At 39.9% G+C, this 20,277-nt stretch overlaps 1 protein-coding gene across 19 annotated transcripts in view; it reads left to right on the forward strand.

Moving 5' to 3' along the window:
- Nucleotides 1-13,389, forward strand: part of ENAH (ENAH actin regulator) — a 144,056-nt gene extending 130,667 nt beyond the window's left edge. For 10 of the 19 annotated variants that reach the window (XM_070602464.1, XM_070602470.1, XM_070602477.1 and 7 more), the window contains 5 exons: nt 724-790; nt 3,523-3,585; nt 6,988-7,066; nt 9,810-9,867; nt 10,423-13,389. In XM_070602464.1, coding sequence (XP_070458565.1) covers nt 724-790; nt 3,523-3,585; nt 6,988-7,066; nt 9,810-9,867; nt 10,423-10,460 — 305 coding nt within the window. In that variant the 3' untranslated portion in view covers nt 10,461-13,389. The remainder of the gene's footprint in view (nt 1-723; nt 791-3,522; nt 3,586-6,987; nt 7,067-9,809; nt 9,868-10,422) is intronic. The other 9 variants (XM_070602483.1, XM_070602479.1, XM_070602472.1 and 6 more) reach the window with 1 other exon arrangement.
- Nucleotides 13,390-20,277: the final 6,888 nt, after the last annotated feature.

The raw sequence follows: 20,277 nt of genomic DNA on the forward strand, positions 1-20,277 counted from the left end.
AGTAGAACTTGATTCTGAAGTTTGTGTTGAGTTGTTTGAATTTTTTTTTCAAGAGGGCTATTTGAATTTAGATTAAATACTGAAGTACATGAACATATTAAAGATTATACTTTTTGTTTTACCGCTGGCACTAAAAGTAGTTTAGTAAATAGTATAGTCAATACTACCCCATCTAACAAATTTAACTATCCTTATTAATTTCAAATAATTTATACTATTCCATTCCAATTAAAATTATCCTGTTCTTATTCCTATTATCGTATCTGTACTAGAGAATCTCTTACCCTCTGGTGTATAGATTTGGTTATTATTATTATTATTTTGCTGAGGAAGATTCGCCCTGAGCTAACATCTGTGCCAGTCTTCTTTGTGTATGTGGGACACCTCCACAGTGTGGACGCCGATGAGTGGCGTTGGAACCTGGGCGCACCGAACTGAGCCACGGGGCTGCCGGGGCTGGCCCTAGAATGATAGTACTTTAGACTTAATCTAAGTTTTTCCTAAGGAAGCTTGTCTCACTTGCTTATTTCTTTTCATTTTGAGGTCTGAAATTAATACAATTTAGAATCTGTATAGAGTTTAAAGTTCAGAATTAAAATTAAAAAATTTTTATCTATATTGCTACATTAACATGATATTGAGATTTAGTATTTTGTTATTTGTTTTACAATATCTCTGGGAACATATAAGATAGTTACTAACTTATGTTCTTTATTTTTAAAGAACCAACGAGAAAACCTTGGGAAAGAACAAACACAATGAATGGCAGCAAGTCGCCCGTCATCTCCAGGTATCAACTTTGTTACATTTGTGTCGAAAGAGAAATTAACATCTGCATCTTTATTGTAGAAAAAAATCAAACGGTAGATCGGAAATTGTACAAGGAGCAAAGAAGACACTATAATCCTATTGTTGGACAACCACTGAGCCCCATGATATTTTTACTAGTGATTGTCTTAAATTCTACCGTATGCTTATTATTATCTGACAGTTTCTCTCAAATTTTTAGATAGCTTTTATTCTTCCCAGTGTTTTAATTTTGAAAAATTCAAAACTACAGATAAGTTGAGAAAACAGCATCGTGAACACCCATGTACCCGTCACCTAGATCCACCAGTTATATTAACATTCTGCCACATTTGCTTGAACTCTTACCTATACATCCACACTTTTTTCCCTCTGAATAGTTGGGGAACACTTTACAAATATGTGCTGCATCAACCTGAATACTTGAACATTTTCCTAATAACCAGGGTGTTCTCCATGTGACCCCAAGAGCATTATCACTCTCAGGAAGTTTAACATTAAGCCATTATATTATGTAATGTATATATTCGCAGTTCCCCATTAATCTCCGTGACATCCTTCATTTTGTAAATGTAATTGTGGAGAGAAATTTTTATGTTTAAAACTGAAAAGCAGCTGGAGAGAAAAGACTACAGGGTTTAAGAGAGAGCAACGTAAAATCTAAAACTTTGAATTTGTAAAGTGGAAAGATTTATATCTCTCTCAGTTGACACTATATAATCAGGTTAGAGAAGTTAATACCCAGAAACAAGGCTAGTTAAGGTGTCTCTCTACAAGGGGCCACCTGGGCACGGTCAGCAAATCCAGCTCTCCTTAGCTAGGCATGCTTTATTATTGTAACTGAATGTAATGTCACCGGTCTTGAACATGGATAAAACCCTTTCTTGGTTTATGAGATAGTTTATAGGACTCATTTTTCCCAGAAAAAGTATGTATTCAGAGACTAAAAGGTTTTTTGCCTTTTCTCTCTGAGCTATTTGCCTGATAAAAAGCAAACTTGACTCTAATTATAGAAACCTAATAAAAATACAAGGAAGGGCCTCATATTGTCACAAATCTCTTCTGTCTTAGCCTGAATCTGAACATTTGGATTTGATTTTTGTGTGGTTCTTTCTGCTGGTAAGGGAAAGATTTGGTGATGACACAATTATTTAAGCTCCATGAGGAAACTGGGCCTTTTTGAATGTATAGACGCTTGGAGTTTCTAAGTGACTGAAAGATGAATGTATTTGACTTTAGAGGAAAATGCAGGAATTGCCCTTGGTGGACATGTTTCGATAGAGTAGAAAAATTTTTGTGTTTCCTAGATGCCTAACTGAGGTGGCCTTCTAATGCGTGTCTAATAGTTCTGGATGTTCTTCAGTAGCACGCTATGAGGCCTCGTTATCCAGGATGTGTCAGAGAACAGAACTGCGATGATTAGTCCTTTGAGATGTGAGTGGTGACGGGGAGGAGCTCTTTCTCCTCCTCGTCCGTCCCTGCCGCGTGGAGAGGAGTCCCACCGTGAGCCTGCCGAAAGCTAAAGCTGAGTTCACGGCAGAGGGTGCATCTTAGAAGGCTGCTCCAAATGGAATATGTCCCTTGATGTGTTTGGGTTCGTTTAGTGAAGGAAAAAATATTCTTTGAAAGATTTTTCAGACTTCCAAAGGAAATTTAATAAGTGTTCTAAAGGTCACCATTTAAAAACTATTTTTACATAGATTAATTGAATATTGGTTACTGTTATCTAGTAGTGCACTGAAATCATGTTCTGACTCTGGTGCATGGTTTTCCTCTCCTTTCCCCAAGTAGAAATTCTGAAATGCCCGATTATTTCCTGGCCACTCATACCTTTTGACAGGTTTGATCCAACCGCTGATATGTATGTCTTAAAATTTCACTGCGAACAGTTTTAGATGTTAAAAGATTTTTAAAATATGTTTAAAAGATTAAGAACGGTATTGCTTTTCTTTCCAAGTCATCTCCCCCGTTCCTTCTGAAAGGAGTACATTGGCCATTTTATGTTTTTATTGACATGTGCCTCATCCTCGTGCGGTACTGAAAGCCGCTGTTTCTCCTCCGAATGTCCATGTCAAAATTATGTTTGTGGTCAGACGGGTTAATCCTGTCATATAAATGACATGTTGCATTATGCTGTATATATTAAGTGACGATGTCAGATGGCAGAATAAAAGCAAGAATGTCATAGTTAAAAAATGCTTTAAACTATGACTGGAATGCAACATTGGAAAGTTTGTGAGCTCTTCCTGCGATTTTGTTAAGAGCTTAGAGATCTTATATTCAAGATCAGAAGTTCTTCACGTGCCTCATGAGAAGAGTTAAGTTTGTATACTCGAAGCTGCAGTGATTTTCATGGTGCTTTTCACTTGAGTCTGTAGCTTTACGTTCACTGATAGCACGTCTTTGATTGTGTTTTGATACTTGTTGAATCTGTGTGTGGGTAGGTTTCACTGTCATCAGTCTATAAAAGTAAGCATTGCATAATGATGTTTTTAATTCTCTGTAATTGTCAAGTAAACAGTATCCTCGCATAACTAGGGTTAGTCTCCAAATATCTTCTTTTTTTGTTGGAACATGGATCGTTTTAAGGTTTATGGACTCCTTCAGTTCTTACTTTGTTTGCTGTGGCTAAAACCCTATAAAACAGTAACATAATGAGAATTATTCTTAAAAGTTCTATTTTATACCCCTTTAAATGGTTTTTCCCCTTCATAGACGGGATTCTCCAAGGAAAAATCAGATTGTTTTTGACAACAGGTCCTATGATTCATTACACAGGTATCACCCTGCTGTGCCTTTGTGACTTGGGACTAAGTAACCTGCTGAGGGGAGGGCTGAGCTTTTCTGCGTGGATGGGTAATCACCACGGGGAGCCCATTAGGAACACTGAGTCTTTCATATTTAGCTTTATGTAGAACACTTAAGAAAATCCTAAGAGGTTTTAATTAGAAAAACTTCCTAGCATCCATTTCCCTGCCACGGTTTCTAGCCGGGTTAGGATGGATACAAGTGGTAAACGCCTCGGAAACACGCAGTGGGGCCCCAGGTGGACCCGGGCTGTTCGTAGCTCTTGCACTTTCTTTTAAAGGCTGTTCTCTTTGTGCGACGTGGCTTTTAAACAGTGGAGGAGCACACCGTGCGCTGGTCGTTACTGGAACGCCAGACGGTATTATAGCCACACTTGTGCATCCTTTTTCTTTGAGGAAAATCTGTTTCCGAGATACTTTGTAATAAATTATCTTTAACAACCCAACGTCTAACATCCTGAGCAGATGTTTTTTTTAATTGAGAAAACTTAAGATATGAACCATATATTTCTTTCTTAATTAAAAAAAAATTTGACAATTTTTAAAAATCCTCAAATACTTAAGATATTTTTAGAACTAATTTGGCAGAATAGGGACTTAAATATCATATTACAGTTATTTTATAGTCAGCTTCTAGGGGCAACATTCTCATGATAAAGTAATAAAAACTTCTGAAAAACCTTCATATTTTATGACCAATTATGTTGAAAACCCATAGGTTAGAAATAATCGAAGTATACCCAAGTTGTTATGTGCATGTATTCTTAAAAATGCACATCCAGTCTACTGGGAACATGAATTAAATAGTCTGTGGAGGGGGCGTCTATGGCAATGAGCAAGGAGTTCTGTAATCAGACTCTATTTGGCCAAATTGTTCTTTGCTAAAATTATTTTCATTTGCTAGTACATAGAGAGAAAAATAGCATTTGACAGTGAGATTTTCCATTGTAAATCTCTCAGTTGCCTTTCTGCTTTCACACATAGTAGCCCCGGGGGTAAGTTGTTGATAATCCTTTTTTTAAAAAGTGGTGATTACTTCTTTCCCTCAGTATGAAAAGTTCCCCCCTTTAGTTAATTACCGTGGTGGTGGTGGTGGTGGTGGCGGCGGTAATGGATTGCATGTTAGCATGAATTAAATTTTTTAAACATTGCATGTTTCCACAATTGTTTATTATATAACAACAATAATTTTTTGCATTGTTTGGTAAATATGGATATATTCATAACATACCACCCGGTTAAGTAGCAGACTATAGTTATTCACATGAATTTCGGAGGTATTCATTATGTAACTGAGGCGAAAATAATTAGCCAAGTGTACCACTTAAATATGAAAAGAAAAGCGGAGTAATGAAGACTGCCATCCGGGAGCACGGGAATAGAGAGCACAGTGTACGAAGTGCACAGTGTGTCACCTTCAAGGATATTTGCTCAGCCAGACTGCACAGAGCGCCGGGCCTTGCGTACGGTAGATCTCAGTAAATCTTCAGTGACTTTGGAACTAAACAGCCTTCCCAGCAAAGGATAAAGGTGTCTCCTCACAAGAGGAAGGGAAATGCGTCATAGAATCTTCATATCCCCCCAGTGCTTGGCTCAGTGCTTATTGAATGGAGCTTTCTGGAAGTTCTTAGTTTCCTTGTTCAGATAAGCAGAGCAGCAGATGTCTAATAAAGTGAAATTGGTTGACTTGCTTCGTAACAACCTTTTAAGCAGTAATGTGTTTTGATATTAAAGCAAATTAACTCAGTATTTCAACTTCACAAACTATGCCTGTGGGTTTGAAGTATAATATGCCTTATAAGAATTATGAAATTATAACTTTGAAAAAGTTATTATACCTGTTGAGTCTTGGTTCAGACTTCTAACCACGGGTACTCTGCAAAATGGAAAATATGTGACTTGACTGATGGTTTTCATTTGCATTGATTTATGGCCCCTAGAGAGTGGCTGCTTACTGTATTAACGCAGAAAATAGAGGAGTACTCATTCAAAACTCTAGATTTTCCACTTAGGATTTTCTCTTATTGCCAGAATTGGAGAGGGAGCCATGACTGATTTATTTGATATTGAAACTTTTGCTTAAAATGTACCCAATCCCAGGGGCTGGCCCCGTGGCCGAGTGGTTAAGTTCGCGCGCTCCGCTGCAGGCGGCCCAGTGTTTCGTTAGTTTGAATCCTGGGCGCGGACATGGCACTGCTCATCAGACCACGCTGAGGCGGCGTCCCACATGCCACAACTAGAAGAACCCACAACGAAGAATACACAACTATGTACCGGGGGGCTTTGGGGAGAAAAAGGAAAAAATAAAATCTTATTAAAAAAAAAAAAAAAAGTACCCAATCCCTAAGACTTATTTCTTCATGTAAAATTTTTAATAGCATCTAAACTTTTGAAAGTGTAATAATAATTGACAGTCTGCTTCTGTCTGGCATTCCTTTTTTTTTTAAACAAAATAATTTTAGGGAAATAGTTGGAAACACTATTCAGATGACATCTCCATAAAAACTTTATCTGGAACTGGCCACATAGCCAATTGGAGATGAATATAGGTTGTTTTGTTTTGTTGTTTTTGGTGAGGAAGATTGGCCCTAAGCTAACATCTGTGCTGGTCTTCCTCTATTTCTTATGTGGGACTCCGCCACAGCATGGCTTGATGAGTCGTGTGTGTAGGTCCGCACTCAGGACCCACACCCGCAATCCCTGGGCCACTGAAGCATAGTGTGAACACTCAATGGCTCTGCTGCCGGGCTGGCCCCAAGATAAATATACTTTTAATCTAATAATCACTTTTCCAACATTCTTATTTATTTTGATGCTTGAAATGGAATAAAGCATATACAGAGAAATCATGCTTACTAAAATGTCTTTTTCCTGAAAATTAAGGCCTAGAATTTGCAAACTGATCCATATTGGTGTAAAATATTCAAGTCTTTATATTTTCCCTTCCATTGGTTTTCCAGATATTTAGTAGACAATGCACAATTTCAAAAGAAGGAGAAAATGAGATTGTGTCCGTGGGCCTCGGGTATTCAGCTGGCCTTTCACCTCTGTCTTGATCAGCACGCTCACCTCTCCTGGTCACCTGCCTCGTGCCCAGAGGACACTATCTTCTACTCTTTACTGAAGGAGTCCCGTCATCTCATCGCCTCTTTCTGATTTCTTTACAAATAACTGAAAGTACTGAGAAAAGTGAAAAATATTTTCTGCTTTATGTTCTAATCAGTCCTGCAGCTTTGACAATTAACTTTTTAACACAGTGTGATTTAAGAAATGTACTTAAATCTGGTGTTGGTTTGGTAAATTTGCAGTTGTTCATGAACTCATTCAATATCCTAAGTGTTGTTTACCTGTCCTGAAAATCTCGTTTGTACAGACCCAAATCTGCACCCTCGTCCCAGCCCAGTGCCAACGGAGTCCAGACGGAGGGGCTGGACTACGACAGACTGAAGCAGGTGGGTGCTCCGTGGCAACTCCCCTTTGTTTGTTTCTTTTTAAGAAATGTACATGCGTATATTTGACAGATCATGAATGTACTTGAAAAGAATATAGAGTTAAGACATTTTTATACAAATTAAACATTAGTGGCGTTAGCACTGTATTGCCTTTTTCAGTCCTCATGTTTTGCGTCAGTGAGTTCACATAAAGTTCCAACAGTGGTGGAGGGTGGGCGCACTGGTTGAATGGTGCACTGTGAACTTTAAATGTGAGTGCCTGGTGTATAGTTGTGTAAAAAAAAAAAAGGCTTGCACTTTTCACTTATCATTGGCAAAAATGGGCACTTTGCAGTTTGGGAAAACATTCAAAAGCCTTAAAAATAAATGTCTTACCCTTGAACTCAGCAGTTTCACTTCCAAGAGTTGATGCTGAGACAAGACCATAGAAATATATGAATACACAGCGTGTGGGAGGGCCCTGCAGCGTTAGGGAATCGTGACTGAGAAGAGTGAACAGCGAATTGTGAACACTTTCTCGTGTTAGGGGAAACAGGTAACCAAACTATACGGACAATTATCTCAACTTTATAAGGAAGAAAAAAGGTGTTGTCCCTATTTTGGATACATATGCATTATATTTAATACCTGTGTACTCAGGGGAAAAAAGTGGAAGGAGTGATAGCTGATGAGATTGTGCAGCTTTTATTCCGAGAAGAGGTAAAATAATGTTTTTTAAAAAATTGGTAGTGTTAAAAAGATTTGAAATGGAAGGCAGTGCATCTTAGTAAAACGGCTCTCGGTTTTGCAGACCTGAGTACAGATGGGCCTGTAATGCAGAATTTAATCTCCATCTTGTCACCCTGCCCTTCAGGATGGCCTCTGAAAATAGGGGTTATTCTCATCACCAAAACAACCATTTATTGACTGTCTGGTGGACGTAAGTGCCAGGCATTTGCTGGGTTCTCACGTGACATTGTCTCCTAATCCTAATGGGAGTCGTGTCATGTTTCTACTCAATTTCTGCATGTCTAAGGTTCAGAGAAGTTAAATTTACTCAGTTCCACAGCTAAGTAAGTACTTGAGTCAGGATTAGAGCCCAAATCTTTCTTCAAAGCCCATTTTCCCCATTCCATCACTCATTGTTTAAAACACTAGCAGGTGTTTAATTGGAACTCAAAAAGGGACCAATAATTTTGTAGTAATGTGAGTTCAAAATACAAGTTAAATAGCAATTAAAAAGAGAAATACTAACAGTAATTTCAGATAAACCTAATTTTTATACTGCAAAACTATTTGAAAAATTAAGTTGAGTTATATAATTTGAAAAGGAACCGTGTGGTCATTGATGATCAAGCCCTTGTTTTCCTGTGTATTAAATATGGCTTTCTTTTCTTGCAAAATGTTTTAAAATAAAGCACTTGCACACACTTTAAAATATGGTCCGTTCTTGGCTATCTGAAGTAGTGGAGTAAAAGAGAGGATAGATTTGATTTTAGCACTGATTTTAAGATTAATCTTAATAAGTATATCTGTTAGTTCATGTATTAATTTCTGTGCCTCAGTTTCCTCACTGGTGAAATGGAGGGATTAAACTAATTGATAGTTTTCAACCTTATTTTAAACATGGAAAGTTTTTTTAAAAAAAATGAAGCTTAGCACAGAGCAATTTCATTTTACCTGAGACGTGCAATACTAAAGGAAGTCACGTAATTCGAACCTAACCCTCCGAAGGATAGATGTTCTTTTCACTCATTAAAATTTTGTCACCTTGTCATGTAGCCCTTTTAGCTTCCATATTATACAGTTCTTGATCATTTTTAATTGGAGAATGTCCATTATTTCAAATTGAACTTAGAGATTTTGCAAAAAATATGAAGATGGAGTGGTTTTCATGGAGGAAGGCGGGTCCAGAGCATCACTAATACATAGAAGTGTAACATGGGCCACAGAAGTATTTAAAATTTCTAGTAGCCACATGAAATAAGTACAGAGAAACAGGTGAAATTCATTTTAATATATTTTATTTAACCTAATATAACCAAAATAATATTTCAATATGTAATCAATATTTTAAAATTGCTAATGAGTTATTGTGCATTATTTTCTTCATACTAGATCTTTGAGATCTGGTGTATATTTCACACTTACAGAGCATCTCATTTCAGACGAGCCCCTTTCGAGTGCTCAGTAGCTACGTGTGGCTGGTGCCTGCCATATTGGACAGAGCGGGTCCAGGAGGATCCCATCCACCTAATCTCCATCTATTTGAGCAGCCCCTGAGGACCCTCCAGGGGAATCCTAGATTCCTGGAAACATAATCTGGCAGCTTTGGTGACCCCTAAGGAATCACCATACTTCAGTCCAGATGACAGATGTGCCAAGAGCTCATTGTCCAGTTGACTTGTCTTCCTTGAAAGTTCTTTCTGCATCACTTCTCAGTCTGCTCCCAGAAGACTAGATTAAAAGCAGAGCTATTGTCTTTTCCAGAAATTATCTGAATCATGCCTTTCATTGGATGGCAGAGTAATTATTTTAGTTTGAGAAACCATTCTGTTTCATATCTGGCTAGGCCAGAATAAGCAGAGATTGGGAAGGGAAGACTGTTAAATTTACCAAGGCTAGTCTTCTAGGACATAAGTGTGGCTCTGGAAACAAAAAACCCATGTCGTATTTCATACATTCTTAAAATTTTATATGAAGAAGAGTGTTTTTAGCAGTATTTTTTTTCCTGTATTCCTGATGTTTTTCTCTAATATTTTAGGACATTTTAGATGAAATGAGAAAAGAATTAACGAAGCTAAAAGAAGAACTCATTGATGGTGAGTGTTGAAAAAAATTCGCTGCCCCTAGAGTGATGTTTAAGAAATAGCCATTTTTAAGAAAATGCAGATAAGGAAGTGTCCAGTTGATTACTTGAGGGCATAAAACAATTACTTTGCCAGTGTCCTGCCCTTCGCTTGGCTGAGGGTGTGAGGGAGGATCTCTCGCTCCTTCATTTAATTGAAATCATTTGTAAAACTAGGGACCAACAAGATCCCTAAGTTCCAGGTGACGGAAAGCCAGGCAAACCAGCCTTTCTCTAGGTCACCTCCCCTCATCCATCCCACCCCACTGCCTCTTGGTTTTGAGCCCACAGAATCAGTGTTTTCGTTTTGTATACAAAAGGGAGAGAATAAATAAATACACACATAGAGAAATTAGTGTCATCTTTGTGGTAAGAAAACAAAGGTCTATGCAATGAAAGATGCAAGGTCAGAGTATCTTTTTATTACTGGGAGTTTGAGTGCAATCATGAACATTTCTTAAAAATGAATTACTCATTTATTTTACCTTATCATTATATTTGCTTTCAATACTTTTCCTTTTCCTACCAGCAATCAGGCAGGAACTGAGCAAGTCAAATACCGCGTAGAGCCACAAACTAAGGAGAAGAGAGGACTTTAATCTGGAGAAAGAAGAAAAAACCTACAAACAACAAACCCCTAGATTTTGTGAGCTGTAAGAAGAAAATGGAGACAAACAGTCAGAAGGAGGGAAAAACCAACGTGTTTGAAAGCCTTCAGACATTCTTACTCTGGTGATAAGCTATTTCCCTCCCAGTTTGCTGCTTTTTTCTGACCTTTTCAACAGGATGGAAGAGAGTCATGTAAGAGTTCCTACGACAGTTATGCAGAAAATACTAAACCCGTCAGACAGGATCACCGTGCATTGAAATATTTTCATGTCGAGAAAAAAATTGCACACTTCCCACAGTCCATTGCTAAAATAAAGAAGAAAAAGGCTTAAGAAGTGTTTTTCAGAGAGCGCTGATGAAGAATTTAGCAAGTTATGCTATTGTATTGTAAATGTTTCTCTCAGGTTTGTCTTCCTATCATATTTGATATTCCATGAATAATTGAGATGTAGGTTAAGATCATAAAATGTGGAACAAATGGAATTGTATGTGCTTTCCAAGGGTGATATTTATCAGAAAGTGTCCTAAAAATGACTTGTCCAGCTTGAGGAATTTTAGAATGATAGGAAGTCTCTCGAGTTAGCCTTCATGCAATTTTGTAGATTAAAACATAAAATTCGTCCAGAATTTAAAGATTTAGATGCCTTCCTAAATTGTTACAATGCTTTACCAAATCTATGACTCCTACATAACACAAACCAGTGGTCAAATGTAAAACAATATATTGTAGATTTACTGTAGGTTTTCAACCTTTTTTAGATTTATGCATGTGGACATTTTTATAACGTAATTACAACCACCACAAAGTTAGCTTTTTTAATTGCAGACAGTAATGCATGTCACACTAATACGTAGTGGCCTTTGCAAGGCCTAGTCCCAGGGAGATCGTTTTGTAGAGTATAGGGGAGTGGGAGGAAGGGAAGGAATAAGTTTTTATTTAAAGTTAACTTCTGCACTATCTTTTTTTCTCAATTACCTGCATGAATAATAATGAGGAATATTTTGTGACTTTAATTGGTAAATATGTTAACAGAACCAAGTACTTAATCTGTTACATCATGTCTTCAGCTATTTGTATTTTAACTTCAGTAATTTCGATGGTCTGAAACGTGACTCTGAGCTTCCCGAGTCCCCTCTCACTGTGGAGCTCAGAGGCTCGACCCCGGGTTTGGCGGTTGCCATCCCCTCGGGGCCCTGCAGTTGTACAGGTGTCCAGGTACATGTTCCTGACAACGAAGCTGCTTTTGAACTTTGTTATGTTGAAATACAAGAGTTAACAATGATGGCAGCCCTTAGGATCTCAGAAATCATTAGGTAAAGGGAAACCAATGAAGACTTCTTCATGATTTTCTTTGAATAAATAAAGCGAGACTTAGGTGGTGGGAAGAGGAATTAGACACCCAAGTTCTCATTGTGTGGGTGCGCACGTGTTTGTGTGCGCGTGCGTGTGGGTGTGCGCAGGCAGGCGTGTATGTAATCCACTCCCTTTTCTTCGAAACTCGTAAGATTAAAATAGGGGAGAAATCCTGTATGTTGCAATGATAGATTTCTTTTTGAAAATTTAGGAAATCAGAAATTCTCCAGGCTCTCCATCTTGATTTATGCTTGAGTTGTTATGTGCCATATTTGCTTTGAAATCTTTGATTATCAGAAGTTCTACTAAAATTTTGGAGACATAATCCATTTTCATCTGCTTTCTAGATTTCTTACCTCTCGGTTCATAAGGACAGAGCTTGTGGATAGCATAGTTTTCTAAATGCTGCCCTTCTGCAGCCACTACCACTGCAGAGAGGTTGGAATGAGGGAATTTTTTTTCCTTGTTAAAATAGTTCTTGTTTCTGTAGAAACTTCATTTTGAGATTAATCTGTGATGGATGAGCTATCATAATTCAATAATACAGTTCTTTTTTCTATAAACTATTCACCGTCATGCAATAGTAGTGAAGGCTTATAAGTACTATTTTCTAAAAGAAATAGGAGGCATTTTCATCTTTATTATTGTACTTTTGGTTATGCAAACACTTTAATGATACAAACGTTTATGTCCCCTATAAATCTGGTCAGAAATCACTTTCGATTTTGTTGGTTAAGTTAAATAGTCTATGGTAGGATAGAGTACTGGGTACAGTGGTCCAAAGTAAGGTAAAAGACTACAATAAATTGGTAGATCTTAAAAGAAACCGGTTTATGCACTAAACGTTTTGTGCCTTGGTCTAATATTGACACGATGTCTGTGTAAAATGACAAAAAGAACCAGTGTCGAATCACATTCTATTTTCCATCATTTTGCATTATCCCAGATTGCTAACTGTGTTCTTTCCAAGAGGTTTGATTGAATTACTCTATATATTTACTGTCAGGCGTGACAGTTTTGTCATTGTTAGAGATTTCAGTAATTAAAATGGGAAACAGAAGCTTAAGTTATTTTCCTCCTCAAAACTGTGTTCCTTGGAACCCCTTATTCCGATGGTTTCGTGCTCGTGTACATTGGATGTCTTACGCTGAGCGAAGTTCAGGGGCCCTTTTTCATTACAGGAAGGCACTTCTTCCCTCAACACTGTGATCTGACCTGTGACAAATCTGTACCATACGCTCTGTCAATGGCTAACCAGTCAATGCAAACCAACTGAATGTACAAATCTTAGTGCTGGTGCTGAAATCTCTTCAGAACAGACATCACGGTTTCAAAGTTTGTTTCGAAATTTGCGAGCATCAAGTGTCACTCAAAACTGAAGATGAAACACTAATGAATGTCGGATTCTCATGCTTTAGGTGTACTTCCTGTTTAGATCTTTCGGTTCTCTGCTATTTTTACCGTACTGTTTCATTTAAATTTCCTACACGCTAACTTCGTTTGTGCGATTGAAATAAAATTGCGGTATATACATGTTGCTTGTTTGTGACACTTAGATAATCATCTGAAATAATCTGTTGGTTCTCAAATAAGTTATATTGAATGTGAAGAACACTTTTTAAAGTCCACAACTTCATTACTTCAAAGTTTACGTATCACACCACTGTTCTTTAAAGATTTCATAAAAGTCTTAAATACTAAGTAATGTATACAAAGGGAATGTGTGTAATGTATCTACTTTTTGTTTGAAATAACTTTTGGGTGTTTCCTCTTGGTTCTTATTTTCTCTTGGCCCAGCTTGACACACTGTCTTACTCTTACAGTCAAGAGAATGATAAATATTTAATTTTGCTCTGCTTTGTTCTACAACATACTCAGATGCTTAAGCTCATTTACACAGTTCAAATCTTCCTTTATGTATTTGCAGGGTATAAAGGACATTGTGTGGTAAAGGGCCTTATCGAGTATGAACTTTAAATATAGTGAAATCTGTCTCTGTGGTGTTATTCATACATCATGCCAATTTCTGGAAATCTACGTATAAGCAACCGTACTTTTTATCTGACCCTTATGAAGGATTAATTTTGAGTTCCATTTTAAAATTCTGATGCCTTCATTAGAAATACAGTGGTCCTTGTCTTTTTTCCTTTTCCAGACCCGGATGTTCCCTCTGCCGTCCTCTCCACTCCTCATGGAGGGCGTGTTCTTGTCATTCGTTACACAGCCACAGTTCTAAAAATATCAACTGGTGTTTCTCTCTGTCCTGTCTCAGGTTCTTGCTTCCTTTCATATGTAAGTCAGAATGTTTGTCTGCAAACTAAAGTCACTTCTTCCCGTTCGAGAATGAATGAAGTAACAGATGGCCGCTTTTGCAGTTTGCCTTGCTGCAACTTTTGCGCCTCCTAAGTTTGTAGATCCTTTCAGTGCCATTGTGCAGAACTGGCCTTACATTCTAAGTAGTGCTGTCTGAGGAAGCACAGTTTACAAAGGAGGCTGTAGGATCTCTGTCCTTCTTTTTTGTAGCCATCGTAACTTCATAACCCCAGTACTCTTTAAATTCTATCGATTGTAAGCATAAAAATGACATCATATAAAGCATGCAGTGTGAAAGAACTCTCTAGGAGCTCTTAGTTCCTTTAAGTAGCTGTTATAAAATCCACTTTCCTAAAGACATTTATACTAGCGTTCACTCTGAAGCTCCAAACCTGATCCTGCTAGTTCCGTTTTTGTTTATAATAGAAAGATGAATTTGTATCTGTCCATCTCTTGAAAGCTCCAAGGAATGGGAATTTAACCCATGAGAATGTGGAAATTAGTGATGCTTAATACCTCTGACTTTTCCTGAAAAGCCATTTAATATTTCTACTTAAATGCTTTTGAAGTCAAAACTTGAAGTATGTATAAGGAATCTTTGTGAATCTGAGTGAATAAAATTGTCCTGGGCACCTTTGGCTACCTAGAGACGTGGAGAACGTTTGCTTTTAAGAAGCTAGAGTGGGTACCCCTCCAAGAAAGGCTGTTCAGACGAGCCAGTGCGTTGAGGTCTGTAGTGCAGGTTTCCTCTGTTCCCAGCATCCAAATAGGGTTGTGGATTAGGTTTGTTCCCTTTGGGTTGTCTCTAGGTAATTTTTGAGAATCAAAGAGATTTTTCTATGTTAATGATGCTGGAAAAGTGAAACCTTCCAGTTTGAAAGAAGTCTAAAATTGATTAGAAAAAACAATATTGAAAGAGTAAATTTAGGATGGTTTAGGGATATTCAGTGTCAACCTACACAGAGTTCTAGAGTAAATCTTTTGTTGAATGCTAATGACGAGTTCATGTAAGAGGCAGACGGATTCTTGGGGTAAGGAGGTATATTTGAAAACTGCTTAAATCTGAACTCTGTCCATTTATCTGTCTTTTTTTCTAAATAGTTTATAAAGTAACAATCCTTGTGAGAGGGTAAATAAATAACTTGGTCATAAACACTTAGGATGTTAAAAAAATTACTGCGACATTGATCAGTTCTTTCTGTTAAATCTATATACGTGAAGATTGAGAAAGCGAGAAAATGACTTTTCCTGTCAGTTGTTATACATGTTGTCCATTGCACATAAGCTCTATAAACAGAAATGTTACCCTCGTCCCAGGCATGTAGCAGGCCTCAAATACTTGCCAATTAATTTAACATAGAGAATAAAGCTGAAACTTGAGTGAAGTGTCTGAGCCCCAAGACCCTAGGCACTGAGCTGTGCCCCACTTCTACCAAGCATGTTGACTACTCAGAAATGGGGTGGAGGGCGGAGTCTCTGCAGGCGCCTGGTGTGGGCCTGTAGGGCGCAGGTGGGGGGCGGGTGGAGGAAGGAGAAAAAATACACGTCTGACAAGGGCTCCCCTTTCCCTCATTTTTTTAAAGGCCTGTGACTCCTGGTAGTTGAGAAACTCAAATATACCAGGGAACTGGCCACTAAATTCAGCCGTCTGTCACTAAAGTTAAGTTGTGAGTAAAAAATACAGCTTTCCATCTTAATAAAAATTATTAGAAAATCTTAGTATTTCATTAAAGGACTCACTTTGCATTTATTCCATTAAAAAAATCTGTATGTAAACAGCAACCTCATAGTTTATCATGTTATAAATTTGATTTAACTTTCTCTCTCCAGTTCCGAGAATGATTTCTTTAGCAGTAGATAACAGAATTTAAAATTATGTATAAAGAAGAAATCACTAATAAAGGCAGTGAAGAATGTTACGGGTTTGTTTAGTTAGTTGTTAGTAAATGGTTCTTCCAAGCAGGTTTAGGATATATAGAAAGCTAGCAGGCAGTCCTCTGAATTACACAGGAAATAGCACTTAGAAGAAAAGACATCGGCCTTGATAGAGGTTTACACTGAGGGATATTTAATGCTCCATCAGGTCCGAAAGTTTCCATTCAAATCCACAGAAACCGAGAAAATAGATTCTCGTCTTACACTTAAAATAGATGCTATTGTAACCAAAGAAAGAAATATGTCACAGAAGGCTTTTTAAAATGTGCTTCTTAAAAAGCCTTAATATCCGTGGGACCCCTAAGGGCCTTTTTTAAAGATGAAAGGCATTTTTTTTTAGAACGTCTATCAATTTGCTTCATTTAAATTTTAGGTGAGAAATATCGACTTGGGATTTCCATTGTCGGCCGTGGGTTGACCTCGGGTGTAAACTGGGTTGGTTCTGCCTGCCCTGGCTTTGGGTGTTTTAAATGTCGGGGTCTCCCTTGACTCCTTGAGTCTGAGGTTTGCCCCTTCTCTGTGGTGGACCCACTTAGCATGTAAAGAAACCTGAGCCCCGTTTGATGGCCGCAGGGCTGGCGGTTGAGCATTGATGAATTTGGGTAGACCCAAGCTCGTTCTGCACCTCGGAACAGCGCTCGAAGGGCTGGTACTAGGCACTGACTCGGTCACAAGCCTCAGAGAGAAGGAGTCCCTGCTCAGAAAAGCATTGGGAGGGTTTAGCTTTTCAGCAGAAAGCCACATTAAATCTGGCATCATTTTCTCTTATCCTTATTTATTGCCAAGGGGGTGGGAGTTTCAGGCCCGAGCCAAGAATTTACAGTTTGGTCTCCTTATCAGAGATACCTCATCTTTCTAAGTTTCAGTGGCTGAAAGTGAAGTCTGAGGGGTAGTATTTGGTCACGTGAAATAGCTTCGTTCCTGGAAGTCAACCTTCTTCCAGGACTCTGAGTTAATCCACTTCTTCAGCCCTTGCTGAGACTTGATGCTCTCTGTCCTCCGCTCTGCCGCCTTGCTCCTCCCGTTTTTGGAGCTGTGGGCCCGTCACTGGATGCACCCGGCTGCTGAGGCAGCTGTCAGAGCGCAGGGCAGGGCAGTTAACCTCGCCCAGCCTCGTCTCGACGGTCCCCTCCTCCTCTGACACTCAGTTCTGCGCCTCTTCATTCAGTGTCTCCCCTGCAGCTACTGGTTAGTTTATTTCTTCTTTCTGATCCAAGGGGAAAAAGGCCTGAGTTTTGCTCTCTGATCTTGATTATTTTGAAATCTTAGATCCCGTTCACTGAAAGACGTACCTCCTAGGAGTGAACAGTAAGGACAAGTCAATGAGTTGATGGCTGGAGGTCGTCAGTGTGGTAGGAAGTGTTGTTGATGTGGTGCGCTGCACGTGGTTGCTCTTGGCATCGTCTGTGCACCTTCCCAGGTTGGGATACAGGCGTCTGCTGCAATCTCCCGTCCACAGCCCTCCTGGCCTGGAAGCACAGCCTGCCGTTCAAATAGACTGACTGTAGTAATGTGACAGGATCCCAGGAGACATGAGACCCATGCTCCAACTGTGATATCTCAGTGACCGCAAGTCCTTTCAACTCTCCTGGCCCAGGAGCTGTTTGTAAGTAAACACCCTGCAGAGCTGGATGGCGGGAAGCAGCCCTGAGGAGGAACACACCTGGGCGGTTTCATATCCCCTGAACCTCCTGGGCTGTCGTCTGTTCTGTCACTGTTGTCTTCGAGGGAAAAAGGAACATTACCCTCCCCTCTCTGCCCTTCTTCTTATACAAGTTGTCGTTTTTTCCCAGTTCTTCATTTTAATCCAAAACACAGTCACAGCAGTTTCTTACACCAGGGCAGTCCTCTGTGGCGTTTGAGTGAACGTTGCTCTGAGCCATTGCTTGATCTTAAGAACATGGAGCTAATTGGCACGAGGTGAGAGGGTGAGCGGGAAGGTGGGGATCACTGTCCTGCAGCCCCTTCCGCTTCAGTTCTCGGTGGGCTTGGGGGGGGGGAGGGTGATGGGTTCCTTTTTAGTTAGCGGTAGGATGTGCTTTTTGTGATGTGTGTTTTTTTCTTTTTTTGGGAAAATGAAATGTTTCGAACAAAGTGAGTGAGCTAGAAAGAGAATTCTGTCTTGAGGCATCTGTAGTTGATGGGAAATATTCTATAATACTCAATTACACTATTTCCCTATTTTCAGAGAAATTCTTTTTTGGTTTGCTTGGTAAGACAGAGGAGGCCTCTGTGCGCCTGAAATTATGGAAACACACTGAAAGTGTCTGTCTCGTCTCTAGCCGGGGATGGAGAGAGAGGGGGAGGGAGGGCCAGCCGGACCTGCTGTGGCTGAGCAGGACTCAGGCCGAAGTCCACCCCGTAGTTCTAGTTTGAAGCTTTCTGTTGCCTTCTTTCCCTGACCTGAATGGGAAGCACGTCCGTGTGCTTTCTGCTGGCCCTTGGGGAGCCGGGATGCGCACAGGAGTGAGCGCACGGCAAGAAAGCTTTCTTGGTGCTTTTCCTTTGGTTTTTGAGGGTTGGGGAGTTACAATGAGCCCTTCTGGTCAGAGAGCCACAGACACCGTTTCCATTACGAGCTTTGCAATGGTAAATACATTGTCCTTTTCAGACCTACCAAGCTGGCAGGCCAAAAGCCTACAGTACAGCACAGTAGATAACATTTAAGGTGAATTTCTTCGGTCCAAATGGGTTAGTCTCTCATGTTATCTTGCTTTGCTATAAATGTTAAAAGTAGAAATGTGTGTTCGCGTCCTGAAAAGAGCCTGTAGAGCGCTCTTCTTTACTAAGGATGTCAACGCGTGCGTCCCATGAATCTGGGGCTTTGTAATCTGGGCACGATTCTCTTATGGCAGCGTGGACCGAAATAACACTTTTAAAGTTAAAGCTGACTTAAACACAGAAGGCCATATTTTAACTAGAATGAGAAATTATTTAATGTGCACATGGAACCTCGTGTGTCCTCGCTCGTGGAATTTCTGGCATACGGGCCTTGCTGAGTTTCAGGAGTAAAAGACACTGGTAGCAGTTTGTTTTAAAGCAACAAATAGTAAATTGCTCTTTGACTCAAGTCATCTGTAAATCCAATTAAAACAAGATCTTATTGTCAGGAAACAGCATCTTCTAAGCTTGGCGTCTACCTTTAAGGAGGGGAAGTGGGAGCGAGGGTGAGACGGGAAAGGAACAGAGTGGGCAGGGTAGGTCGGATTAAACAGCACCTGGGTTTTGCACCAAAGTTCCAAAAAGGAATAAATAAAAAGGAAGACCAGCCGCCAGACGACGTAGGAAAGACTTGCCAGGAAGCGGCAGCTTCTGCTGCCCAATCCAGTGCCTTCAAAATGACTCTGTGTGAACCGCATGCAATTTCATGTAACCACGAAGTGTAACCTGTACGTGCATGACGTGTGTCTAGACTGTGTACAGTTGAGAGGCAGCAGAAAGGGGCCTTGCTCCGTCACTTTGATGGGTCAGCGAGCCCGCTGACGTCACCGGACTCTGTGACAGGTGTGTGGCGTCCGACCCCTGCCTTGGCATTAAGCAACCGTATCATTGAAATCTGGTCCATTTCTCTTTCGATTTCTTTCCTACTTGGCAGCTTTGCTGGTTTTAACTGCTTCCCCCTTCTGCTTCTTGGTATCCTTCCTTCTTTTGAAATAAAAAGATGAAATACTTAATTCAAAGGAGACGTGTATTTATTTTACCAGTCGCTCTTAGTGTACCAAAGGTGGCTGACTTTGTGAAAAAGAGTTCTGGGTTGCGCTTCCAGTGTGAATCTGATCCTAAAATATGCTCCGTCAGAAAGCTTGGGGAGCTTTCTACAGGCATCCTTCTGCGTTGGCAGCCATTCGCAGAGGGTGTCAAGGAATCTGCTGTCGTGCCCCTGAGTGCTGCTCCTCACCTCTGCGGGTGTCCACGGAAACCTGGTCCGTCTGCGCTGGAGACACCCAGACCGGGGAGCGGCCTGTCGGACAAACGCACGGCTGCGTGCAGGTGCGCCTCCCCCATACCCGGTGCTTTCAGTGTCACCTGGGTTTAATTTGTAATCCAGGAGAGGGACCACTGCAGGTCCCCCGATGCCCGGAGCACGTTGGAGTTGAGAACCGAGGGCAAAGCAGACACCCCATGTCCTTGTGTCACCATCGTGCTCTCTCTGCATTTCTTAGAGCAGCTGCC

The sequence above is a fragment of the Equus przewalskii genome, chromosome 31, assembly GCF_037783145.1.
Source record: "Equus przewalskii isolate Varuska chromosome 31, EquPr2, whole genome shotgun sequence".
Taxonomy (NCBI): domain Eukaryota; kingdom Metazoa; phylum Chordata; class Mammalia; order Perissodactyla; family Equidae; genus Equus; species Equus przewalskii.